At 38.0% G+C, this 21,952-nt stretch overlaps 1 protein-coding gene across 1 annotated transcript in view; it reads right to left on the reverse strand.

Annotated features, from left to right (window-relative positions):
• Nucleotides 1-9,466: 9,466 nt before the first annotated feature.
• LOC106050309 (nitric oxide synthase-like) overlaps nt 9,467-21,952 on the reverse strand; it is a 59,277-nt gene continuing 46,791 nt past the window's right edge. The window contains exons 21-27 of the mRNA XM_056006619.1: nt 20,715-20,925; nt 19,053-19,134; nt 15,840-15,973; nt 15,086-15,240; nt 14,422-14,613; nt 12,353-12,475; nt 9,467-10,447 (exon numbers count right to left, since the gene is read on the reverse strand). Coding sequence (XP_055862594.1) covers nt 10,418-10,447; nt 12,353-12,475; nt 14,422-14,613; nt 15,086-15,240; nt 15,840-15,973; nt 19,053-19,134; nt 20,715-20,925 — 927 coding nt within the window. The 3' untranslated portion in view covers nt 9,467-10,417. The remainder of the gene's footprint in view (nt 10,448-12,352; nt 12,476-14,421; nt 14,614-15,085; nt 15,241-15,839; nt 15,974-19,052; nt 19,135-20,714; nt 20,926-21,952) is intronic.

Consider the following 21,952-nt stretch of genomic DNA (forward strand, 5'->3'; position numbering starts at 1 on the left):
TTAATACCTTTGTATAACTTTATACCTTTGTATAACTTTATACCTTTCTATAACTTTATACCTTTCTATAACTTTATACCTTTGTATAACTTTATACCTTTGTATACCTTAAAACCTTTGTATAACTTTTTACCTTTGTATAACTTTTTACCTTTCTATAACTTTATACCTTTCTATAACTTTATACCTTTCTATAACTTTATACCTTTGTATTACTTTATACCTTTGTATAATTTTATACCTTTGTATACCTTTATACCTTTGTATAACTTTTTACCTTTGTATAACTTTATACCTTTCTATAACTTTATACCTTTCTATAACTTTATACCTTTTTTTACATTTGGCACCAGCTCAGTTGCAGAATTTGCCGGAGGGAATGTCATAGCTGCTATTCCCAACGTCTAAAGGACTTCACCCCTGATTTTTCCTCGAGATTCTCTCCTGATATAATAATAACATGGTAACTGATACAAGTCTCTACTAACACTTTAATATAACTCTCTTTGGTGACTGCTTACAATAACTGTCTTCTACTGCTTATAATGAATGTCCCTTACTAACTTACTCAAGGGACTGCTTACAATGACTCCTACCATGACTGCCCTCTACTGGCTGCTTACAATGACTCCCACCATGACTGACCTCTACTGACTGCAGTTAAGTATCTGGATAGCTCAAGGTTAAAAGTATTCACTCTCAGAAATATGAGTCTTATAAATATAATTCAAAATATTTAAATGGCACCCACTTTGAGATGGTGTCAAGGACGATATACATTTTGTAGTTTTCTGTAGGAAAGTGGCAGTCATTCCTCATTTGAAATTTAAAACTTCCTTCAGAAATACAGGTTTTCTTGAAAGCGCCATGTTCAGGGCCTAGATGGTACACAACTATTCACAACCTATCAGTTTTCTTGAAAGCGCCATATTCAGGGGCTAGATTGTACAGATAAACGGTTTGTCTTTATATGGAATGATAGACTTTTTACAAACCTCATATCAACTCTTATCTTATCTTATATAATACAGACGTTACTTCAAAAAAAATGATTACGTCCTACGCGTCATGCATTCAGTCATGCATATTAACCAATGACTTAAATTCTGCCAAGTCACTGGTTTTCCTGGCTAGCTCAGGCAACCCATTCCATGCTCTAATAGCGCTAGGGGAGAAGGTGTATTTGTACAAATTTGTCCTAGCATATGGAACGAGGAATGTGCCTTTATCTTTGTGTCTTTCAGAGTATTTTATTAAATTTTGTTTTTGTATTTGGAGGTTACATTAAGTCTTGAAATTATACTATAGACTATCTTTAAATTTCTTGGACGATACCTATATTCTAGTGGGACTCTTTAATATTCCAAATAGCATCGTGGGTCCGCAAGACTAATACTTCATGGTGTTTTCTGTTACTTATTCCCTGTCCAATTTTTAAGTAATAAATATATGAATATTCATCGTCCCTTTCACGCAGTTTTGTTAGGTTATCATTGATGCATCAAAATAATATCTAACTTATAAGTCAGATATAGTATTTTCTACTGGGGCTGTGTAAATTGAAGTATTTTCTACTGGGGCTGTGTAAATTGAAAAGCTCTACAAACTCCGGTTATTTCCCCTGTTGTCACTTGATCTAAAAATAGCCTCGAGCCTAGGAAGTCGCTTCTCTTCTACCGAACGCTAAGCCCTCTTTCACTTCTTCGCGAGTGATGTTTGATCAGCGGCGGAATTTCCTGCATCCTCAACTCGGTCCCACGTCATGCTTCTGTTTCATTGAAATTTGTAAGATTCTTACGCAACGCGTTCAACATCTCTAGCCCAGCGCCTCTTGCAGACGACAAGAGAAAGTCTATTGTTTGAATGTTGTTTGGTGTGATGTTCCATTGTCAGGAGTGGCGCGAATTTTACTTTCGGTAAAGATTTAGTTGTTTACAAGTCCAAGCCAAACTTTTGCTTTTTAACATCACGAAAAATGCCCGCTCTAGGCGGACACAGCATTTTAACCAGGGGCGTCTACGCCGCACTGAGTCCATACATCTTAACACCTCTCGCGTGCAAAGTGGGCGTTAACAATATGACCGGATGTTTACAAAAACCTTTCGTTTTCTTTTCTGTGTTTTTCTAGATTATTCCCCCCCGCCCCCCCAGAATAAACTCAGCGTGAGTCTAATGTAGGTCTAAACAGAATTCGTGCGCTTTGTACCTACTATGAGTTCATCAGGCATATCCTAACTCTTTGTCTTATTTTTGGGCCTTTTTGTTTTAGAAAGATAGCGGCGTATCGAAGTCTCACACATAGATTAAGAAACTGCATATTTTTCCACACCTGATACAGACAAAAAAAAAAAAAAGAAGTCTCACACATAGATTAAGAAACTGCATATTTTTCCACACCTGATGCAGACAAAGCCGTTGTCTGCAAAAAAAAAAAGGGGGGGTCTATTTAAAATTTCTTTAACGTATTCTGAGCCTGTTCTATACAAGGGCTTTCCTCTGAGACTCAAATGTGCCCCGCGGCCGTCGAGTGAGCTTTCCCAGAGGCGGCCTTAGATGTGTGTGAGGGCCCTGGGCGAGTATCATATCAGGGTCTTGAATATTTCTACTATGGGGTGCGGTAATCGAGGGGGCGCGGTGGTCGAATGGTTAAGCGCTTGACTTCCGAACCTGAGGTCCTGGGTTCGAATCCCGGTGAAGACTGGGATATTGATTTTCTGGATTTTTAGGGCGCCCCTGAGTTAACCCAACTCTAATGGGTACCTGACTTAAGTTGGAGAAAGTAAAGGCGGTTGGTCGTTGTGCTGGCCACATAACACCCTGCTCGTTAACCGTTGGCCAAAGAAACAGATGACCTTAACATCATCTGCCACATAGATCACAAGGTCTGAAAAGGGAAACTTTACAACTTTACTATGGGCTATTATGCCCATTATGGATCGGACGCTTCTTTGAATTTTGACGGAAACAATATTTGATGCTATGTCTAGTTCCTACACTTCAGAAAGCTAGCTTTTCGCATTTTCGAGGAAAATAGGAATATCTTTTGTAAAATTAATTTAATTTTTTTAAAAACACTACTAGAGAAAATGACCTTGACCTTACGCTGTGAAACAACACACCGATGCGAACCTTTTTCATGCATGAAAGAGATTCGTAGATCTAGATTCCTCGTAGTATATATAGGTCAGTGATCTAGATCACGCACAGGTAGCATTGCATTGTGGGAATGAACGAAGTCGTAACAATTCTAATATAAAAATAGAGCAAATTTAATACTTTTACGCCTTAAAGCATTGTCGGTGCGCTATGGTCCAATAACTTTTATGAACCCGAGGGGGGGGGAGGAGGGAGAGAAGCTATTAAAAAAACAAGTACCATATTTTTAAAATGCTTAAAAAAAACACAAAGCTTATCTGAGAAGAAAAACTCATTATCTACAGCCATATTATCTCAATGCAGCGAGATTTGTTTTTTCCCCTTTCTATATTAAACAAACTTAAATAATTACCACTAATTAATTAGCTGAATGGTTAATATGTTGATTGATTCATGTTTTGTTAGGAACAATGAATAATTACGTAAGGTTTCAACTTGATAGTGATACCAGACTGGGAGAAATAACGTGTACAAGATTCTACCTAGACAGACAAGAGTTGATATAAGCTTTTTAAAAATGTTTCACGCAGTATGTAACAAGTTAAAAGTGTCAGAATTAAAACTTTTGCTAGTTTGACTCATAGAAATCAGCGTGAAACAAAAAAAGAGCAGGATTCGAATGAATCGGATGCAACCAAATTCAGTAGTAAAGGAACATTCAACACTCTGACTGGAAAAAAAAAGGAAGAAGCCCCTTAATACTGTGAATTTAAGTCATTGGTTAATATGCATGACTGAATGCATGGCGCGTAGGACGTAATCATCTTCTTTTTTTGAAGTAACGTTTATATTATATAAGATAAGAAGATAATAGACGAAATCTGAGCTGGTTTGGATGGAGCACAAAGAAAGTTCGTCTAAAGAAAAGCTGGCTGGATGTCTCTCTTGATATCCTGCTAAGAACAGCTGCTCACCAGGAAAAGTTGGAGGGATTGGGTGACGCAATCTGTCACAGCACTTCTACGACGAAAGTCAAGGGACACAAGTGCTCCTATTTCCATGGTGCCTTTAGAGAAAATAAAGGTGGACAGTAAAACCAAACGGCTAAGCAGAAGGTAAGTCTCTTATATCTTATTAAAATACAGTTGTCACTTCAAAAATGAAGATGATTAAGTCATCTGTACAAGCCATAAATGTTACGGTTTAAAAGATACCACAAAGTATTAATATATTTTAAGTTTCAATATCACTGCCTGGTACAGCAATCTGAGCATTAAAAATAAAAATAAACCAAATGGCTAAGCAGAAGGTAAGTCTCTTATATCTTATTAAAATACAGTTGTCACTTCAAAAATGAAGATGATTAAGTCATCTGTACAAGCCATAATTGTTACGGTTTAAAAGATACCAGCAAAGTATTAATATATTTTAAGTTTCAATATCACTGCCTGGTACAGCAATCTGAGCATTAAAAATAAAAATAAACTTTATAGAATCCTAAATTGTGCAGGTAAAATCATTGACAAAAAAACAAACCCCATTTGAGCAGTTGTTTGAGACTGGTGGTGCGGTTTGCGCGCTGGACTGTCGATCGGATTTATCGACGGTCGAGGGTTCAAACCCTGCCCGCTCCCATCCCCCGTCGTCCTGCGGGAGGTTTGGACTATATGGCTCCTTTTGTCTCGAAAGGCAATGGATGCGCCCAAGTGAGTCACTGGTTTTGGCTTAATCTTGAGACGGGGCAGAATCTGGTGTGGCTAATCAAGCCAATTCTAGAACGGCAGACTTTGCCACAATTCGTACATTTGTATGCCTCTGATTTAGGGCTAGCAGACAGGGCAGCTTTCTTTTTTTCCCTCTTGATTAAAGCCGCTTCAATTCTTTTGTTCTCAGCAAGGGTTGTCCCAGCACGCACAGTCTGTCTCCATGCACTCCGGTCTTTGGCTATGTTTTCCCACATACTTTCACTGATGCCTGAGGCTCTCATGTCTCGCTTGCAGACATCTCTATATGTTAGTCTTGGGCGGCCCTTGGGTCTGACTCCTTCCACAAGCTCAGCATATAAGATATCTTTCGGGATTCTACCATCTGGCATGCGGGTGACATGTCCGAGCCAGCGTAATCTCCTTTGTGTCAGGAGAGCATACATGCTGTTCATATTGGCCAATCTCAAAACTTCCTGATTGGAGACATGGTCCCTCCAAGAGATGCCCATTATGCGTCTCAGGCAGCGCAAGTGGAAACTATTCAATCTGTGCTCTTGGTACATGTATGTTGACCAGCTTTCACTGCCATAAAGGAGAGTGCTCACAACACAGGCGTTGTAGACTAGGATTTTGGTCGCTGTGGTCAATTTACCATTTTCCCAGACGCGCTTGGAGAGTTTTGCCAATGCTGTGGTAGCTTTTCCTATCCTTTTTGTCAGCTCGATGTCTAAGTCTAGGTTACTGACAATTGTTGAACCCAAGTAGGTAAATTCCTGCACCACTGAAAGGGTGTGGTTCCCAATTTGTATTATAGGTATTTCTGCAACGTCTTGTGCCAGGATTTCGGTCTTGGAGAGACTTATAGTAAGGCTAAACTCTTGACAAGCAGCTGCTAAGGCGTTCACTAGCTTCTGTAGACCTCCTTGTGAGTGAGATACGAGTGCCGCGTCATCGGCAAACAGCAGCTCCCTTATCAAGATACGACGCCTTTTCGTTTTGGCTTTAAGACGTGCCAGGTTAAAGAGCCTTCCATCGGATCTGCTATGGATGTATATTCCGTCTTCCAGGGATTTAAAAGCACTGGATAGTACGACTGAGAAGAAGATGCCAAATAGTGTAGGGGCCAGTACACATCCTTGTTTTACACCGCTCTTAATGGAGAATGGCCTGGAGGAAGAACTTTCAAACTGAACGGTGCCCTGCATATTTTCGTGAAAAGCTGACACTAGTTTTCTTAACTTATTTGGACAGCCGATTCTCTCTAGTACAGCAAACAGACCGCTTCTGCTAACAAGGTCAAAGGCCTTGGTCAAATCAATAAAAGCTATGAAGAGGGGCTGCTTTTGTTCTCTGCTCTTCTCCTGTAGCTGCCGCAGAGAGAAAATCATATCTGTTGTAGATCTACCTGCCCTAAAGCCACACTGCGACTCTGGATAAACACGATCTGCCAGGATCTGTAATCGCTTTAGTAATACTCTAGCAAAAGCCTTTCCGACTATGCTAAGCAGTGAGATGCCTCTGTAATTGTTACAATCAGAGCGGTCGCCTTTATTTTTATAAATTGTAACAATGTTGGAGTCTTTCAATTCCTGGGGGACCATTCCTTGTTCCCAGCACAAGCTTAGCAGTTCATGGAGTGGTTTGATTAGGGCATGTTTTCCAGCCTGAATTACTTCAGCAGGAATGCCATCTCCTCCGGGTGTTTTCCCATGTGCAAGCATGTCAATGGCAATGCTCAGCTCCTTTACTGAGGGCGTTTTGTCTAATTCCGTCAAAACTGGAAGTGATGGGATGTAGGAAACAGCATTTGGTGAGATGGCGTTTTCAATCTGGTAGAGTTCTGCATAGTGTTCTACCCATCGTTCCATTTGCAGCGCACGATCGCTGATGATTGAGCCATCTTTTGACTTGAGCGGAGCACACTTGCTGGTGTGAGGTCCAAAGGCTTTTCTCATGCCCTCATATAGTCCTCTTATGTTACCACAGTCGGCACAAGATTGAATATCTTCGCATAGCTCCTGCCAGTATTTGTTAGCACATTGTCTCGCTACTCTTTGGGCATTGTTACGTGCAGCTCTGAGCCTTTTTAAGTTGCTTGGGGTGGGATCCTTCTTGTAGATTAGCATGGCTGCTCTCTTGTTCGTAGTGGCAGTTTCCATTTCTGGTAGACTAGCTTCAAACCAGTCTTCGCTTTTCTTGGTTTTGTTTCCAAAGACCAGTGATGATGTTTGGTAGATTGTATCACGCATAAACGTCCAGCTTTTTTCTACCTCAGTCGCAGAGAAGTTTTTAAAAGCTTCCTCTAATTTGTTCTCAAATTCGGTGCAAAGATCAGGATTTTTTGTGCTAGTAGTATTCAGGCGTGATTTTCTTTTTCCCTGTGAAGTGTGGATCTTAGTTGGCAGCAGTCTTGTCCGGCATGACACTAAAGTATGATCAGTATCACAATAGTATGATCAGTATCAGTATCAGTATATTGGACTAGGAAGTAAACTATCTTCAACTCTGAAGGAACATCCGAAACATGTAAAACAGAACATCTATTAAAAAGCTAACAAGATCCTCGAAATAAAGAATCACCCTTTGGGTCAGGATTTTGTTATTTTACCATCACAAAAGAGATACAAGACACCGATAGCAAAGACAAACAGACACAAACACTCTTTTGTTCCCCTGGCAATCAAATCATTAAATAGGATCAATCTGGTATAAACTTTGTCACATGAATGAGTCTTTTTATCTTATCTTATATAATACAGACGTTACTTCAAAAAAGAAGATGATTACGTCCTACGCGTCATGCATTTAGTCATGCATATTAACCAATGACTTAAATTCTGCCAAGTCACTGGTTTTCCTGGCTAGCTCAGGCAACCCATTCCATGCTCTAATAGCACTAGGGAAGAAGGAGTATTTGTACAAATTTGTCCTAGCATATGGGACGAGAAATGTGCCTTTATCTTTGTGTCTTTCAGAGTATTTTATTAAATTTTGTTTTTGTCTGGTGTGAATGTGCACTTTGGTTTCTTAAGTTTAGGGCCTATGTGTTTTCGTGTGTGAATGTTGTTCGAATTTTTAATCACAATTGTTTTTGTACAGTAGTTTCGCTGAGCTGGTCAATCGTAGTCAAACTATATTCATATTAGATTGGACCGATAAAAATTATCTTATCTGTACTTATCGTTATAATGTTTTTAGTTTGGTTTCATGCATAAACTGTAAGACAAATTTCCATACGGACAATTAAGATTATTATTATTATTAAAAGATACTTATGGGTATAATATATAATAATATTAAAATTAAAAGATACTTTAAAAAAAAAAACATGGGTAAGGAATTCTAACTGGGAAATGTTTCTGAGCTCTCATTTAGGCGTTGATTTTTCGCGAATCATTGCTATCTGCTAAGAATACTTGGTTTCTGCCCGCCATCTGCTGAAAACGGATATCACAGGTTGTCTCCAGTTGTTGATTGTTGCGCGTTCAGCGAAAAAAAACAACAAGACAAACACGTCTAAAAATAGATTTGTAATGGGTTTGAGGACCTGGCTTGTTCTGTAACATGTACCGCTAGCCAGTTTGGCACTTGAAATATGCTAAAATCCCACCAAATAGATTTAAAATGAGGGCTTGAACTGATGACTCGGGGAAAGGGAAAACAAGTCCAGATTTAGATTCTATTTTCAAAGCGATCTGTTTGAAATAGAACGCATGCGCAAGGCTGCAGATAACCCCGTCTTAGAAATGTCAATGAATGGGCTTAGAATAGACATGTTACTATTAAAAGGGCCCTCGGTATCCTAGTCTTTTTTTTATAACTAGTAGCTAGACACATAGCACTATAACATAAAAAGCGAAATTTTAAAATCCAAACCAAGTTTACCAGTAAAGAGAAGCAATATGTTTCCATAGTAACAAGTATAGATAACTGTTTTGAGGTTAGAAAGCTTCTTTTTTTTTTTCTCAGTAAACCATCTCGGTAACAATCCGTTTTAACAAGACTTACTAATCATTCAAGTTTATTTTCATAAAAACTCGTTCGTAGATAGTTTAAAAAAAACTCTCCTTGGCTTGATACCCCCCTCCCCCAAATCATATGTAAACATCTTTTTGACAATGATATAAATTTAAGGCCTACCCATAAATAGGCCTATCATTATTATCATACATTCATACCCATAAATATCAACAACCAGGTTCCATGCTAGATTTTAAGATTTGTATCAGTGGAAGTATTTTTATTTATTCAACACAAATAATCAAGAAAACTATAATAATTGCTGTATCACTTTGTTGTGGGCTGTTGCAGAATGGACAAGAACACAGTCAAGAGTCTATGTGATGGTCAACCAGGTTTATACCACATCATCACAAGGATAAAATAAACTCAGGTTTTAGTAAAAATATTAATTTCACATTCAAAACCGGATAATTTTACTTTAATATTTAAAAAAAATTATTTATTTTTTTTAGAAGAAAATCAAATCCTATCCCAAATCTTTCTCTTGAAACCATAGCAATGGGACCATCAACAATAATCTCTATTCATGGAAATATATTAACAACTAGACAACTAGAGGCCTTGCCAAAACATAGGTATTGAAACCAGGGGATAATTTTTTCTTCCATTAGTTGGTTCATTTGACTCCCTGTCCGCCCCCCCCCCCTTCCTCTCTCTCTGCCATTATCACCTATTGTATCACCAGTCTGTGTCTCGATTTTGACTTCCTATTTATAATCATAAGTCTTTATTCTGCTTGTATGTTTTCCAGTTAATAAGAAACAGTTTATGTTTCACCAAATGCCTCTAGATGTTATGTAAAAGACTCTATAATGTAGTCTCATGCTGTCCATTACACATAGAAGAATACAGGGAGACAGCCACAAAGTCATTTAACAAGTTTTAAATGAAAGCAGTTTATTATTTAAAAAAAATAGCAAGACCAATTAAGTAACAACCGTTTTTTTTTTCATAAGGGGAATTCCCTTTCTCAAGAGACTTGTGACCTATTCAATTTAAATATTTAATATGTGGACACTGATGTGTATATAAAGTATTCAACACACAACAGAGAGCACATCTCTAGCACCTTGAAGGTCATGATAAGAATCTTGGGGTGACATTTGGTGGGTACATAACATTTGGTGGGTACACAACATTTGGTGGGTACATAACATTTGGTGGGTACATAACATTTGGTGGGTACACAACATTAGGTGGGTACACAACATTTGGTGGGTACATAACATTTAGTGGGTACATAACATTTGGTGGGTACATAACATTTGGTGGGTACATAACATTTGGTGGGTACACAACATTTGGTGGGTACATAAAATTTGGTGGGTACACAACATTTGGTGGGTACACAACATTTGGTGGGTACACAACATTAGGTGGGTACATAACATTTGGTGGGTACATAACATTTGGTGGGTACACACAGGAAATAAAAAGTCATGTCGGCTCATGGTAGAGTCATAAAACACACAAGTTAATTCTGTCCGGGTTTGGGTTGTGACGCACTAAGTCTTGGCTGCAGGCACTCATGACAAGTCAGCCGTTATTGAAGATGACATCCCCTCCTCAGCCAGTGCTGCGATCAACTTGTTTTATAAGACAGAACAAGGACAGCACTTCTTCTGAAAATAAAGACAGACATTTGAATGGGTTTGAGTTGAGTTGAACATTGGTTTCTGTTTCTGAAATGAAGAATAAATAGATTCAGGCTCATTTATTGCTAAGACTTAAAAGTAAAGAAACCAATTTGCTCTGGTTTGGAGAAAACATACAAAGTTCTAAACAGAAAATCTGAATGTTAGAAATAATGTGTCTGTTGTATTTATGTGTATTTTTCTGTTGTGTTGTCTTTATATGAGAAAAGAGTCCTTGTAATCACAACAAATTTCCGGAAGGATCAATAAAGCAGTCTTAGTCTTAATAACACTGAATATCTATTACAGTGAACCTGACTTAGAGGTAGTCAACTATTCTGTGGCCTCCTTTGGTCTCAAAGTGACTAGGACCATCTGGGAAGCCAGAGAAATATGCAAATTATCTGTGACCCTCATGACAAATTAAGAGAGTGATCCATTGGGTTTCAGCTACTTATGAATATGACATGCCAGGCTTATAAGGCTTGATGCGCTGACACTTTTTGCATTTAGGTCAGGGGTGTGTGACTGGTATCACAAGGAGAGAAAATGGACTTAAAATAAAGTTTGTTCTTTTTGTCTAATTCTGAGTAAGATTTGGTTAGCACAAACATAATCCTAAACCTTTGCATTATCAGTTCTTCACTATTCTACATTTGTTATTACTGCACTTCTTTCTAGCTCCTTATAACATGTACACTGCACTTTTGTGGACATGGAATGGGGGGGGGGGGGAGAGAAGGTTTCCATGCTGCCTTTAGCAAACACAATTCAGAATGAGTCGAATCTCTAATTCTAAATTTCTAGTCAACTCTAAGATTGTAGCTCATTGGTTTCTGCATAGAGGCACTCAGCAAGCACAACTCAATACAAGTCAAATCTTGAAATTAAACAAAATTAAAATCCCTAAGATTATGACTTGAGCCCCATCAGGTTTCAATGTTGTTTATGCCACTCAGTCCACAATAACTCTATGTCAGGTTAGGACTCTGGTGCATAAAAGTTTGGATTTGTCTGTTTTGTTTATTCTGTGTCTAGGTTTAAAACATTGAGACTATAACTTCAGAATAAAAACATAGACTAGAGTGAGATATTTAAAAAAAAACAACAGTTCATATGTTTTTAGGTATTATTCATTGAGACATTGACAGATTCCCTTCATTGCAGAATTAAATGTTCTGAATTGTCATCTCTATTGATTATCTCATTTCATTGTTGGACTTTGCTTGCATTCAACTGTTAGTAGGAAGTTGTTATTATTAAGATCTAGTTTACACAAGACACAGTGCAGAGGTTAACAACAACAATTTTACACATTGAGATCTATGATAAACAGATGGACTTCAACAGAAACATTGAGATCTATGATAAACAGATGGACCTCAACAGAGACATTGAGATCTATGATAAACGGATGGACCTCAACAGAGACATTGAGATCTATGATAAACAGATGTACCTAGACAGAGACGTTGATATCTATGATAAACAGATGTACCTAGACAGAGACATTGATATCTATGATAAACAGATGTTACCTAAGCAGAGACATTGATATCTATTATAATCAGGTGGACCTAAACAGAGACATTGAGATCTATGATAAACAGATGTACCTAAACAGAGACATTGATATCAATTATAATTAGGTGGACCTAAACAGAGACATTGATATCTATGATAAACAGATGTACCTAGACAGAGACATAGATATCTATTATAATCAGGTGGACCTAAACAGAGACATTGATATCTATGATAAACAGATGGACCTAAACAGAGACATTGAGATCTATGATAGTCAGATGGACCTAAACAGAGACATTGAGATCTATGATAAACAGATGGACATGAACGCAGTCATTGCTAGATTTTGTGTTGGGTTTTACTTACTGCTTTGTTTAAATTTTCAAGTGTTGCAATACCCGAAGAACTCTCGATGGGAGACATAGGCTGATCGACCTCAGAGGTCTTAACGTCATAGCCGTAGATGATTTCATGAAAGGCTCCAGAGTCCTGTGAAAAGAAAGCAGCACCCCACAACTCAAACTGAGGAGGAAATAGAGCAGTAGGACACAGTAGGAGAGGATGGCTGCCTGGTCGTGCGGTTTGCGCGCTGGACTGTCGTTCGGATTTATCGACGGTCGAGGGTTCAAACCCTGCCCGCTCCCATCCCCCGTCGTCCTGCAGGAGGTTTGGACTAGGAAGTAAACTATCTTCAACTCTGAAGGAACATCCGAAACTTGTAAAACAAACAAACATTATAAGGTAACAGAACAATTCTGCAAATGTTGGAAATGTTCAAATCGTTATGGTAATTCAATAATTAAACAGTGTGACTACTGGTATTGCAAGCTATTACAAATTAGTGGTAATTCTAGACAATATACATGAATGAAATAATAAATCCATAGTTAAAGAATTGATTCAAAGCGCAATGAACAACTGACTGTCCTCTCTTATTTTTTTCCCCCATGTATACACAACACTCTAAACTTAACTTCTCGAATAGACAGGAAAGCACCAGAATTTGCAACTGAAAAATCTCTATTTCTAGTACCCATGAAATTTTATATTTAGCTTTATGCTTGGGCCTGGAAATATTGTCTACAAAAGTAACATCTGTTGTTATTGGTGACCTATTGGCATGTTTTAAACTGTGTGCACATATGAAGGGTAACATAAGCCCAAAGTATGAATCTGTCATCTGGTTGTGAATTTAAAAAAAAAATAAATTTGCCACAGTTCTAAAATTAGCCTGTCTACTTGACACTTCAGCGTTTTAAAAATGCCGAAGTGTACCTGATTGTAGGGATGTGTTGAGGCAGGCCAAAGCCCTATTTGGGCTGTAGCACCACTGGGATGAATGATGTAACTGACCCATATACTAAGCTCAAACTATTTTCTATTCCCGAGAAATGAGTTTTTGTGTGTTTTGCCAGATATGCAGAGTCTGTCACAAAAGATTCCAGCTATGTGTGAACAATTAATAAAGAAATGAAGAGACATCTTTCTTAACGCATAATCAGGTCAAAATATATATTCAATAATTATTTTACTATTTCTTTCATTCCTTTTTGTCTTGTTAAATTCTAACACAGAAACTTAATTTAAATGAATTTAATTTCTAACCCCAAATTTAATACCAACAAGGCCAAAACTATGGCTTAGGTGAGAAATTAACATTCATTAAAGAACCGATCGTATTTCAAGACATTGTCAACATAAATGTTTAATCTAGTTTGGATTTATAAAAAAAAAAAAATATCATAAATCAGATCCTATGAAGACATTGTCAACATAAATGTTTAATCTAGTTAGGATTTATATACTAACTATCATAAATCATGTCCTATGATAGAACACTAGAACAGATGATGAGATATTTTTAAGACCTTCAACATAAACTCACAGCTGTGCACATCTTTTCATCTACCATTAAAGAAAAATTAAATGGAAAGGATAAGCTGATGAACAGTAAACTATAAATATTAGGGTCAGTGATCATTATACAGGCTGGTGGGACTGCTATATCTAATGGCCAAGGGCCATGATGCTGACTGATGTGAATCTTTTATCTTATGGCCAGGGGCCATGATGGTGACTGGTATGTTTATCTAATGGCCAAGGGCCATGATGCTGATTGATGTGAATCTCATATCTTATGGCCAGGGGCCATAATGGTGACTGGTATGTTTCTTATATCTAATAGCCAGGTGCCAAGATGGTGACTGGCATGTTTCTTATATCTAATGGCCAGGGGCCAAGATGGTGACTGGTATGTTTCTTATATCTAATGGCCAGGGGCCATGATGGTGACTGGTATGTTTCTTAGATCTAATGGCCAGGGGCCATGATGGTGACTGGTATGTTTCTTATATCTAATGGCCAGGGGCCATGATGGTGACTGGTATGTTTCTTATATCTAATTGCCAGAGGCCATTACTTTACAGAGCATTTACCTTTAAGAGCCAAATATATTTTGCGGCCTCGTCAGGACTCATCAGTCCGTCCACTACCAAAAGCTCCTCCAAGGCGTTGGTAATCTCATTCACCTTGGCCACATCACCACTCACATAGATGTGACCTTCTTTGTTGATAACAATGTCCATCACCTGGGCTGACCGCCTCCTCAACAAATCTTGGACATACAACTGTCAAAGAAGTAGAAGAAGACTCGACATGCATCAGTGGAAAAAAGTAAGGTTAACATCAAAGCATTTAAAGAGCTCTAGCAACTATTGGGAGTGTTATGGCTCTTCCGCCGTGTCAAACCCAAATAATGAAGAAAGAAGGAGGTAACCTTTACCAACTCAGTAAACACCGGCGAAAGGCCGAAACAATCCAATTAGGTAGTCGACACGAGTGTTAACAAAATAAACCCTTTTAATATTGAAAAAAGGGATCTGTCCAATGTCCTTCATTATTAGCCGTCTGTATCTTCAAAAGATGTGTTGTTTCTTGTGTCGAATAGAGCGTTGTTATTTTTTAAAGATCTGTCACGTCACTTGTCGCTAAGTAAAACTTTCCCTTTATTCCCGAAACAAATACTAAATTCTAATCATGTCATAACAGGAGTTACTTTTCAACATGCCTTTATCCAACAAGAGTAATGTAGAATCTTACTTTTGGCAAGTTGAGCTCCTTTGAGAAGGCCAAATAATAAGACAAGATGCCAGCTTTCTCCATATTTTTGAGTTCTTTGCCATAGATGTTGTCAAGAGCAGAAGATTTACATCCAAAGAACAAAAACATGTCTCCGAGTATTTCGCGTTCATCTTCTGCAAATTATTTTAAACAAATGCTACTAAGGACATTGCATGCTCTATCATTTAATGGTGTGTCTGCCTAATATGTCTTTGTTTAAAATGTTAGTTTGCTCAAAACTGTCTTTATTTAAAACTGTGAATGTTTAAAACTGTTTTTGTTTAAAACTGTACTTGTTTACAACTGTAATTGTTTAAAACTGCATTTAATTTGTTTAAAAGTGTTTTGTTTAAAATACCTTATTGCCTAAAACTGTCTTTATTTAAAAACTTATTTGCTTAAAAGTGTCTTTGTTTTAAAAAAGACATAAATATAAAACTTCATTTGTTTAAGAATGTCTTTGCTTAGAACTTTACAACAAAAATATGGGTCTATAAATCAAAATGGTAAAAACTGTCTTCTTTAAAATGTTCTTCTCTTCAAACTGTCTTACTTTAAAATTTCTTTTCCTAAAACTGTCTTAGTTTAAACTGTTCTTTGCTTCAAACTGTCTTTGTTTTAAACTGTTCTTTGCTAAAAAAAATTCATTTGTTCAAGAATGTCATTGCTGAAAACAAAACTATGGGTCAAATCAATTGAGCTGGCAGTTTTTAAAATACATTTCCATTCTTACCTGCAGATTTGGTATAATGCTCCTGCTCAATAGTTCGATGTTGCCAGAATGACCTGAATGGAGCGATTCCTTTGCCAGAAGCTATCATCAAAATAGGAAGTGACTTGTTGGTTGGAAGATAAAAATTAGGATTCCTAAAAAAATAAAACCAATATTAAAATTTCAGGAAGACAGAAAGACTTAGGTACAGGTCATGTTCAACTAACAAGACATCAAGCACAACATTACTTTCTCCAACAGATGTTTGATACATTAAGTAAGCAGGTTCCCTTTCAGACCTTACTATCTATAGGGCAGATCATGTTTCTATGGTCAAAGATTAATGAAGGTTTCATAAGGCCAGCATGATGACCAAATGCCTTTTCCAACTAATGTCAGTTAACCATAAAAAATGGGTGGACTTGGGTTGATTAAAAAAATGTCTTAACTTTAAAAACCTAATCTTCACTGGGATTCAATCTCTAGACCTCTCAGTTCAGAATCCAAGCACTATTCTATATAGCTATTTGATACATGTGTGTTCAAATCACTAACTTTTTCCCTTGTTTATAGGGTGAAAGTATTAAGTTGCGGTGGGTAAAAAGAGTGAGGGGGTCCCAAGTGGACACTGGTAGTTTGAACAATATGATTTTTAGAACAACCTGAGTCCAGCCAACTAGAATGGATACCTAACAGGGAGTACAGGAGGTTGCTGGTTGTGTTGACCACATGACACTCTCACAAACCATGGGCCACTGAATCATCGACTGCCCCATAAATCTCAGGGTACAGTGTATCAACAACACAGTCTTACACAGCTAGGGCACAAAGTTCTATGGAGCCTAACACACTATGAGTAAATACGAATGGGTCAGCAAAGTTCTATGGAGCCTAACACACTATGAGTAAAAACGAATGGGTCAGCAAAGTTCTATGGAGCCTAACACACTATGAATAAATACGAATGGGTCAGCAATGTTCTATGGAGCCTAACACACTATGAGTAAATACGAATGGGTCAGCAAAGTTCTATGGAGCCTAACACACTATGAGTAAATACTGTTACGACCCTATTGGCGGCGCAAAAGGGTTAACTATAGGCTCAGCTGACACACACGTGAATCACTCAGGTCAGCGGGGCCATGGACAAGGGACAGTACTACGATTACACGCTTACACGCAAATATGACCAATGTTATGGTCATGTGATCGGAAGCCTGCGTGTACGAGTGACAGTGTGTAGGAAAGCGGCAGTTCAAGACCGGAGAGCGTCGAGACCGGGACTGTTAGTCGGCTATGAAGTCGGTCCTGGTTGAGTCCTCAGGTGTTGATGTACGAGTCCAGAAAGAGAGACAGTAGAGTTTTGTACGGTGATGTACAGAGTGACATTTTAGTTGTTGATGTGTTTGGTGCCAATTGTCTAGTATTGGCTGTTATCTACTTATTCACTCATTATTAAAGTACCCGATATTGTGGAGCTGTTGTTGTCAAGTTCTTGATGTGTTGTGTTGAGTTTTAGCAGTGTTTACAGAAGACTGATTAGGAGAGAGAATCGTAACACTGGTGTCTTGAAGTGGGATTTCCTATGGCTTCTGTAAAACTGCTAGATGAACTGAATCTGAAAGAACTGAAACAAGAGCTGAAATGGCGAGGACTGAAGTACTACGAAAGGAACAACGAAACTCTTAAAGAACGTCTCCGGCAAGCCTTAGTGGATGAAGAGGAAGATCCGAACACGTTCCTCTTTGAACTCAAACCCGATGTTGTAGAGCTCTTGATCACCTTTCAAGAGCAGATGTTGGCTGGCTTTCAGAATGTGATCAAGGGTGACTCGCAGAAAGAAACATGTGAAGAAACAAGAGAAGAGACCGAGACCAATAGTTCAACCAAAGCTTTTGCTACAGACGTCCATGACGTGAGTGCCTCCATCAGCCAGATAGAACAAGACAACGTCGTGTCTTACCTCAAGCCTGTAGCTGAGGACATTAAAGACATCTGTCAATCTGTCAGTGCTGATGAGAGGAACTCGAATCCTGATGGCTGCACCAAGATGTTTGGCAAGAACTTTGTGTGTCGAGCTTTGCAGGGAGAACGCCAACTCCAAGAAACCCATCGGCAAGGTCTGCACCCAACAGACGTTTGTCCAGCTGACGAGACCAGAGTGAGAAACCCTGGTGATGGTCAAGTAAGTGAGCTGAAGCCTGATGCTGAAGATGAGGGACCTTCGCAAGTGGAGTGCTGCCAACTTGCTCCACTAGTTTGCCCTCCGGGCAAGCCTGAAGATGATGTTAGCCACAATGTCCCCTCCTGTGAACCTGAAACCCAAACCCCAAGTCTTTCTCTTCAAAGCCCTATGAAGAGACCTGTTAGACCAACGATCTTGGTGACCCCAGTCCTGACATCTTATCCCTCCCCATGTGCTGGCTGGCTGCCTTCAGTAGTGAGAGACCAAAGAAGGCGATGGTTGCTGAATCCAAAGTGCATGGCGATGCAACCACGACGTCTGTGCAACCAGGTGAAGGTCAACTGGAGCAGAAGGAGAAAGAGACATACGCAGTATACAACACAGATGGCTCCATCGAGATGGCAATATAAGCCCATTGTCGCCCCCACCGATAGACCTCCTCCTGCATCGATTCAACTCCGCTGCCCATGTCTTGTGATAGATTTTGTCCGGGACGGACAAATCTGAGAAGGGGGCAGTGTTACGACCCTATTGGCGGCGCAAAAGGGTTAACTATAGGCTCAGCTGACACACACGTGAATCACTCAGGTCAGCGGGGCCATGGACAAGGGACAGTACTACGATTACACGCTTACACGCAAATATGACCAATGTTATGGTCATGTGATCGGAAGCCTGCGTGTACGAGTGACAGTGTGTAGGAAAGCGGCAGTTCAAGACCGGAGAGCGTCGAGACCGGGACTGTTAGTCGGCTATGAAGTCGGTCCTGGTTGAGTCCTCAGGTGTTGATGTACGAGTCCAGAAAGAGAGACAGTAGAGTTTTGTACGGTGATGTACAGAGTGACATTTTAGTTGTTGATGTGTTTGGTGCCAATTGTCTAGTATTGGCTGTTATCTACTTATTCACTCATTATTAAAGTACCCGATATTGTGGAGCTGTTGTTGTCAAGTTCTTGATGTGTTGTGTTGAGTTTTAGCAGTGTTTACAGAAGACTGATTAGGAGAGAGAATCGTAACAATACGAATGGGTCAGCACCACTGGGACTCACTTTCTGATGACACAAGGCATCATGGTTCCAATGTCACATGAGCTCATCCAGCCAGAACACACCCCTTCCCTCAGGTTTCCTGCTGACTTGCGTATGAATAGATAATTCAGTTTCAAGACACAACATTTCAAATAGTCGCAAACTGTCTACAGAGGCAACGAGATAATGAAACGTGTTCCTAGGTGTATTATATTTTCATCATCTCTACAATTAAAGTAGCCAATGGCATCATGTTCCAAGCCTAAAGCCATGTACTAAAACAGATTACCCTCCCCTCCCCACTTGTCTTTCGTGACCTGCAGGCTTATTTACTTTGAGTCAACAGGATGAGGAAATAATTATTCAGCACTAAAGGTGGGGGAAGAGAGGGAGAAAGAAAGTAAAGTGGAGAAAGATAGAGGAGATGTTCATTAATACATCTCTAATTTTATGTTCATAAACTAATCATTATTTTGTGTCCAAACATTGTTATGACTGATTTTTATAGTGATGATGATTTTCTGGCAGCGCTGCTGTGTAAAAGTTTACTGGAGAAAGGTTAATGTTATTACTTTTACAAAAGACATCACAAGTGTTTCTACTAATTACTAAAGGGAGAAAACTTAGATTTTCTGCTTTAAAAAAAAAGATGTGACTAACTTTAAATTTGATAGACAAACAGACAAAAAACTCCTTTGTTCCCCTGGCATTATTAAATACTATTCAACTATCTGATATAAATATTTCACTTGTAACTTTTGAATGAATCTGGTTTGAATATATATTTTGTTTTCTTTAGTTATAATGTTTTGTTTGGGGTAATAATAATAATAAACATCTTTATTATCTATAAGGAAATGTGTGCAGTACACCAAACAAAACATTATAACTATAGAATGTGTCATTCACATATTGTAAGAAAAATGTCCAAATGAATCAAAGATTATTGTTATTTGTATTTTTATTAATCAGAGTAACTAAAAAATGTGACCTTCTATACTAACTAGAGTGGTTCACAAAACGGACTAACTAGAGTGACTAACTAGAGTGGTTAACTAAATTGACTAACTAGAGTGACTAATTAAATTGACTAATTAAAGTGACTAACTAGAGTGGTTGACCAAATTGACTAACTAGAGTGACTAATTAAATTGACTAACTAGAGTGACTAACTAGAGTGGTTGACCGAAGTGACTTACTAGAGTGGTTGACCAAATTGACTAACTAGAGTGACTAATTAAATTGACTAAGTGACAAGCTATAGAGTGACCAAATTAACTAACTAGAGTGACTAACTAGAGTGGTTAACTAAAATGACTAACTAGAGTGACTAATTAAATTGACTAACTAGAGTGACTAACTAGAGTGGTTGACCAAAGTGACTAACTAGAGTGGTTGACCAAATTGACTAACTAGAGTGACTAATTAAATTGACTAACTAGAGTGACTAACTAGAGTGGTTGACCAAAGTGACTTACTAGAGTGGTTGACCCAATTGACTAACTAGAGTGACTAATTAAATTGACTAAGTGACAAGCTATAGAGTGACTAACTAGAGTGGTTAACTAAAATGACTAACTAGAGTGACTAATTAAATTGACTAACTAGAGTGACTAACTAGAGTGGTTGACCAAAGTGACTAACTAGAGTGGTTGACCAAATTGACTAACTAGAGTGACTGACCAGAGTTTCTGTACTTTAATACTGCCACAGTCAGATGTAATTCCCCAACTTGCATTAAAGGATCTGAACTGACACAGTAGTAGCGCTCGTGAAGGATGGGCAGCTCAGCCAACACCATGGCTGCTGGGACCTTCAGAGATGGGAACAGATTCAAGACCTCAAGAAAATTTGGAACATGGCTGGACTTCCAATCTTCATAAGCATCCAAGTTCTGGGAAATAAAGCAAACAAAAAAAAACAACATTTATATGCATACATAGGGGATTCACTGTTAAATCAACATCTCTTTTTGATAAAATCAATATCTCTTTTTGAAAAAATCAATATCTCTTTTTGAAAAAATCAATATCTCTTTTTGAAAAAAAAATCAATTTCTCTTTTTAAGAAAAAACAATATCTCTTTTTGAAAAAATCAATCTCTTTTTGAAAAAAATCAATATCTCTTTTGAAAAAATCAATATCTCTTTTTAAAAAAATCAATATCTCTTTTTGAAAAAAATCAATATCTCTTTTTGAAAAAATCAATATCTCTTTTTGAAAAAATCAATATCTCCTTTTGAAAACATGCAGAAATAAACTTTTGACACCAGTTTCTGTTAAATAAATGTTTTCTTGTTGTCCAATTTGCACAAATGTTTGTTTGTAAAATCTTTCACAGGTTTCAGATGTTTCTTCAGAGTTGAAGATAATCTACTTCCTTGTCCAAACCTCCCGAAGGATGACAGTAATGGCTGTGGGCAGGGTATGAGCCTAGAACCATCAAGACAACCAAACGACAGTCCAGAGTGCTTATTGCGTGACTAGGCAGCCATCCATATGATTATCAGTTATCTTCATTTCTTTCTAGTCTAGGACACACTTAGATTATTAATTTTTAACATGTATCTATTTGGTGTCCTTCTTTTGTCCTGGTACTGTGCCAAGTAGAGAAGAATATGAAAAATTTATTTTTGTGTCAGTACAGTCTATGTTTATATTTTGTGGCCAGAGTCTGAGTAATTATGACTTTGAATTCTAAAGTAATAATTAAGACAAATATGTAAAAATATTCTTAAGTCATAGGTCAACAGGTGCAACGAGTTAATACCTGTATCATCTTCTTCATGTTTCTAAAAATCAAGTTACAGACTCTTGCTGTTTATTGATTGTTCTATTTGATATTAATACATGTAGTCTTTCCATTCTTTACCACCAACAAATGTAAATATTGATGAATGTAGACATTAACATAAAGTAAA

Source organism: Biomphalaria glabrata, chromosome 12, assembly GCF_947242115.1.
Source record: "Biomphalaria glabrata chromosome 12, xgBioGlab47.1, whole genome shotgun sequence".
NCBI classification, from domain to species: Eukaryota; Metazoa; Mollusca; class Gastropoda; family Planorbidae; genus Biomphalaria; species Biomphalaria glabrata.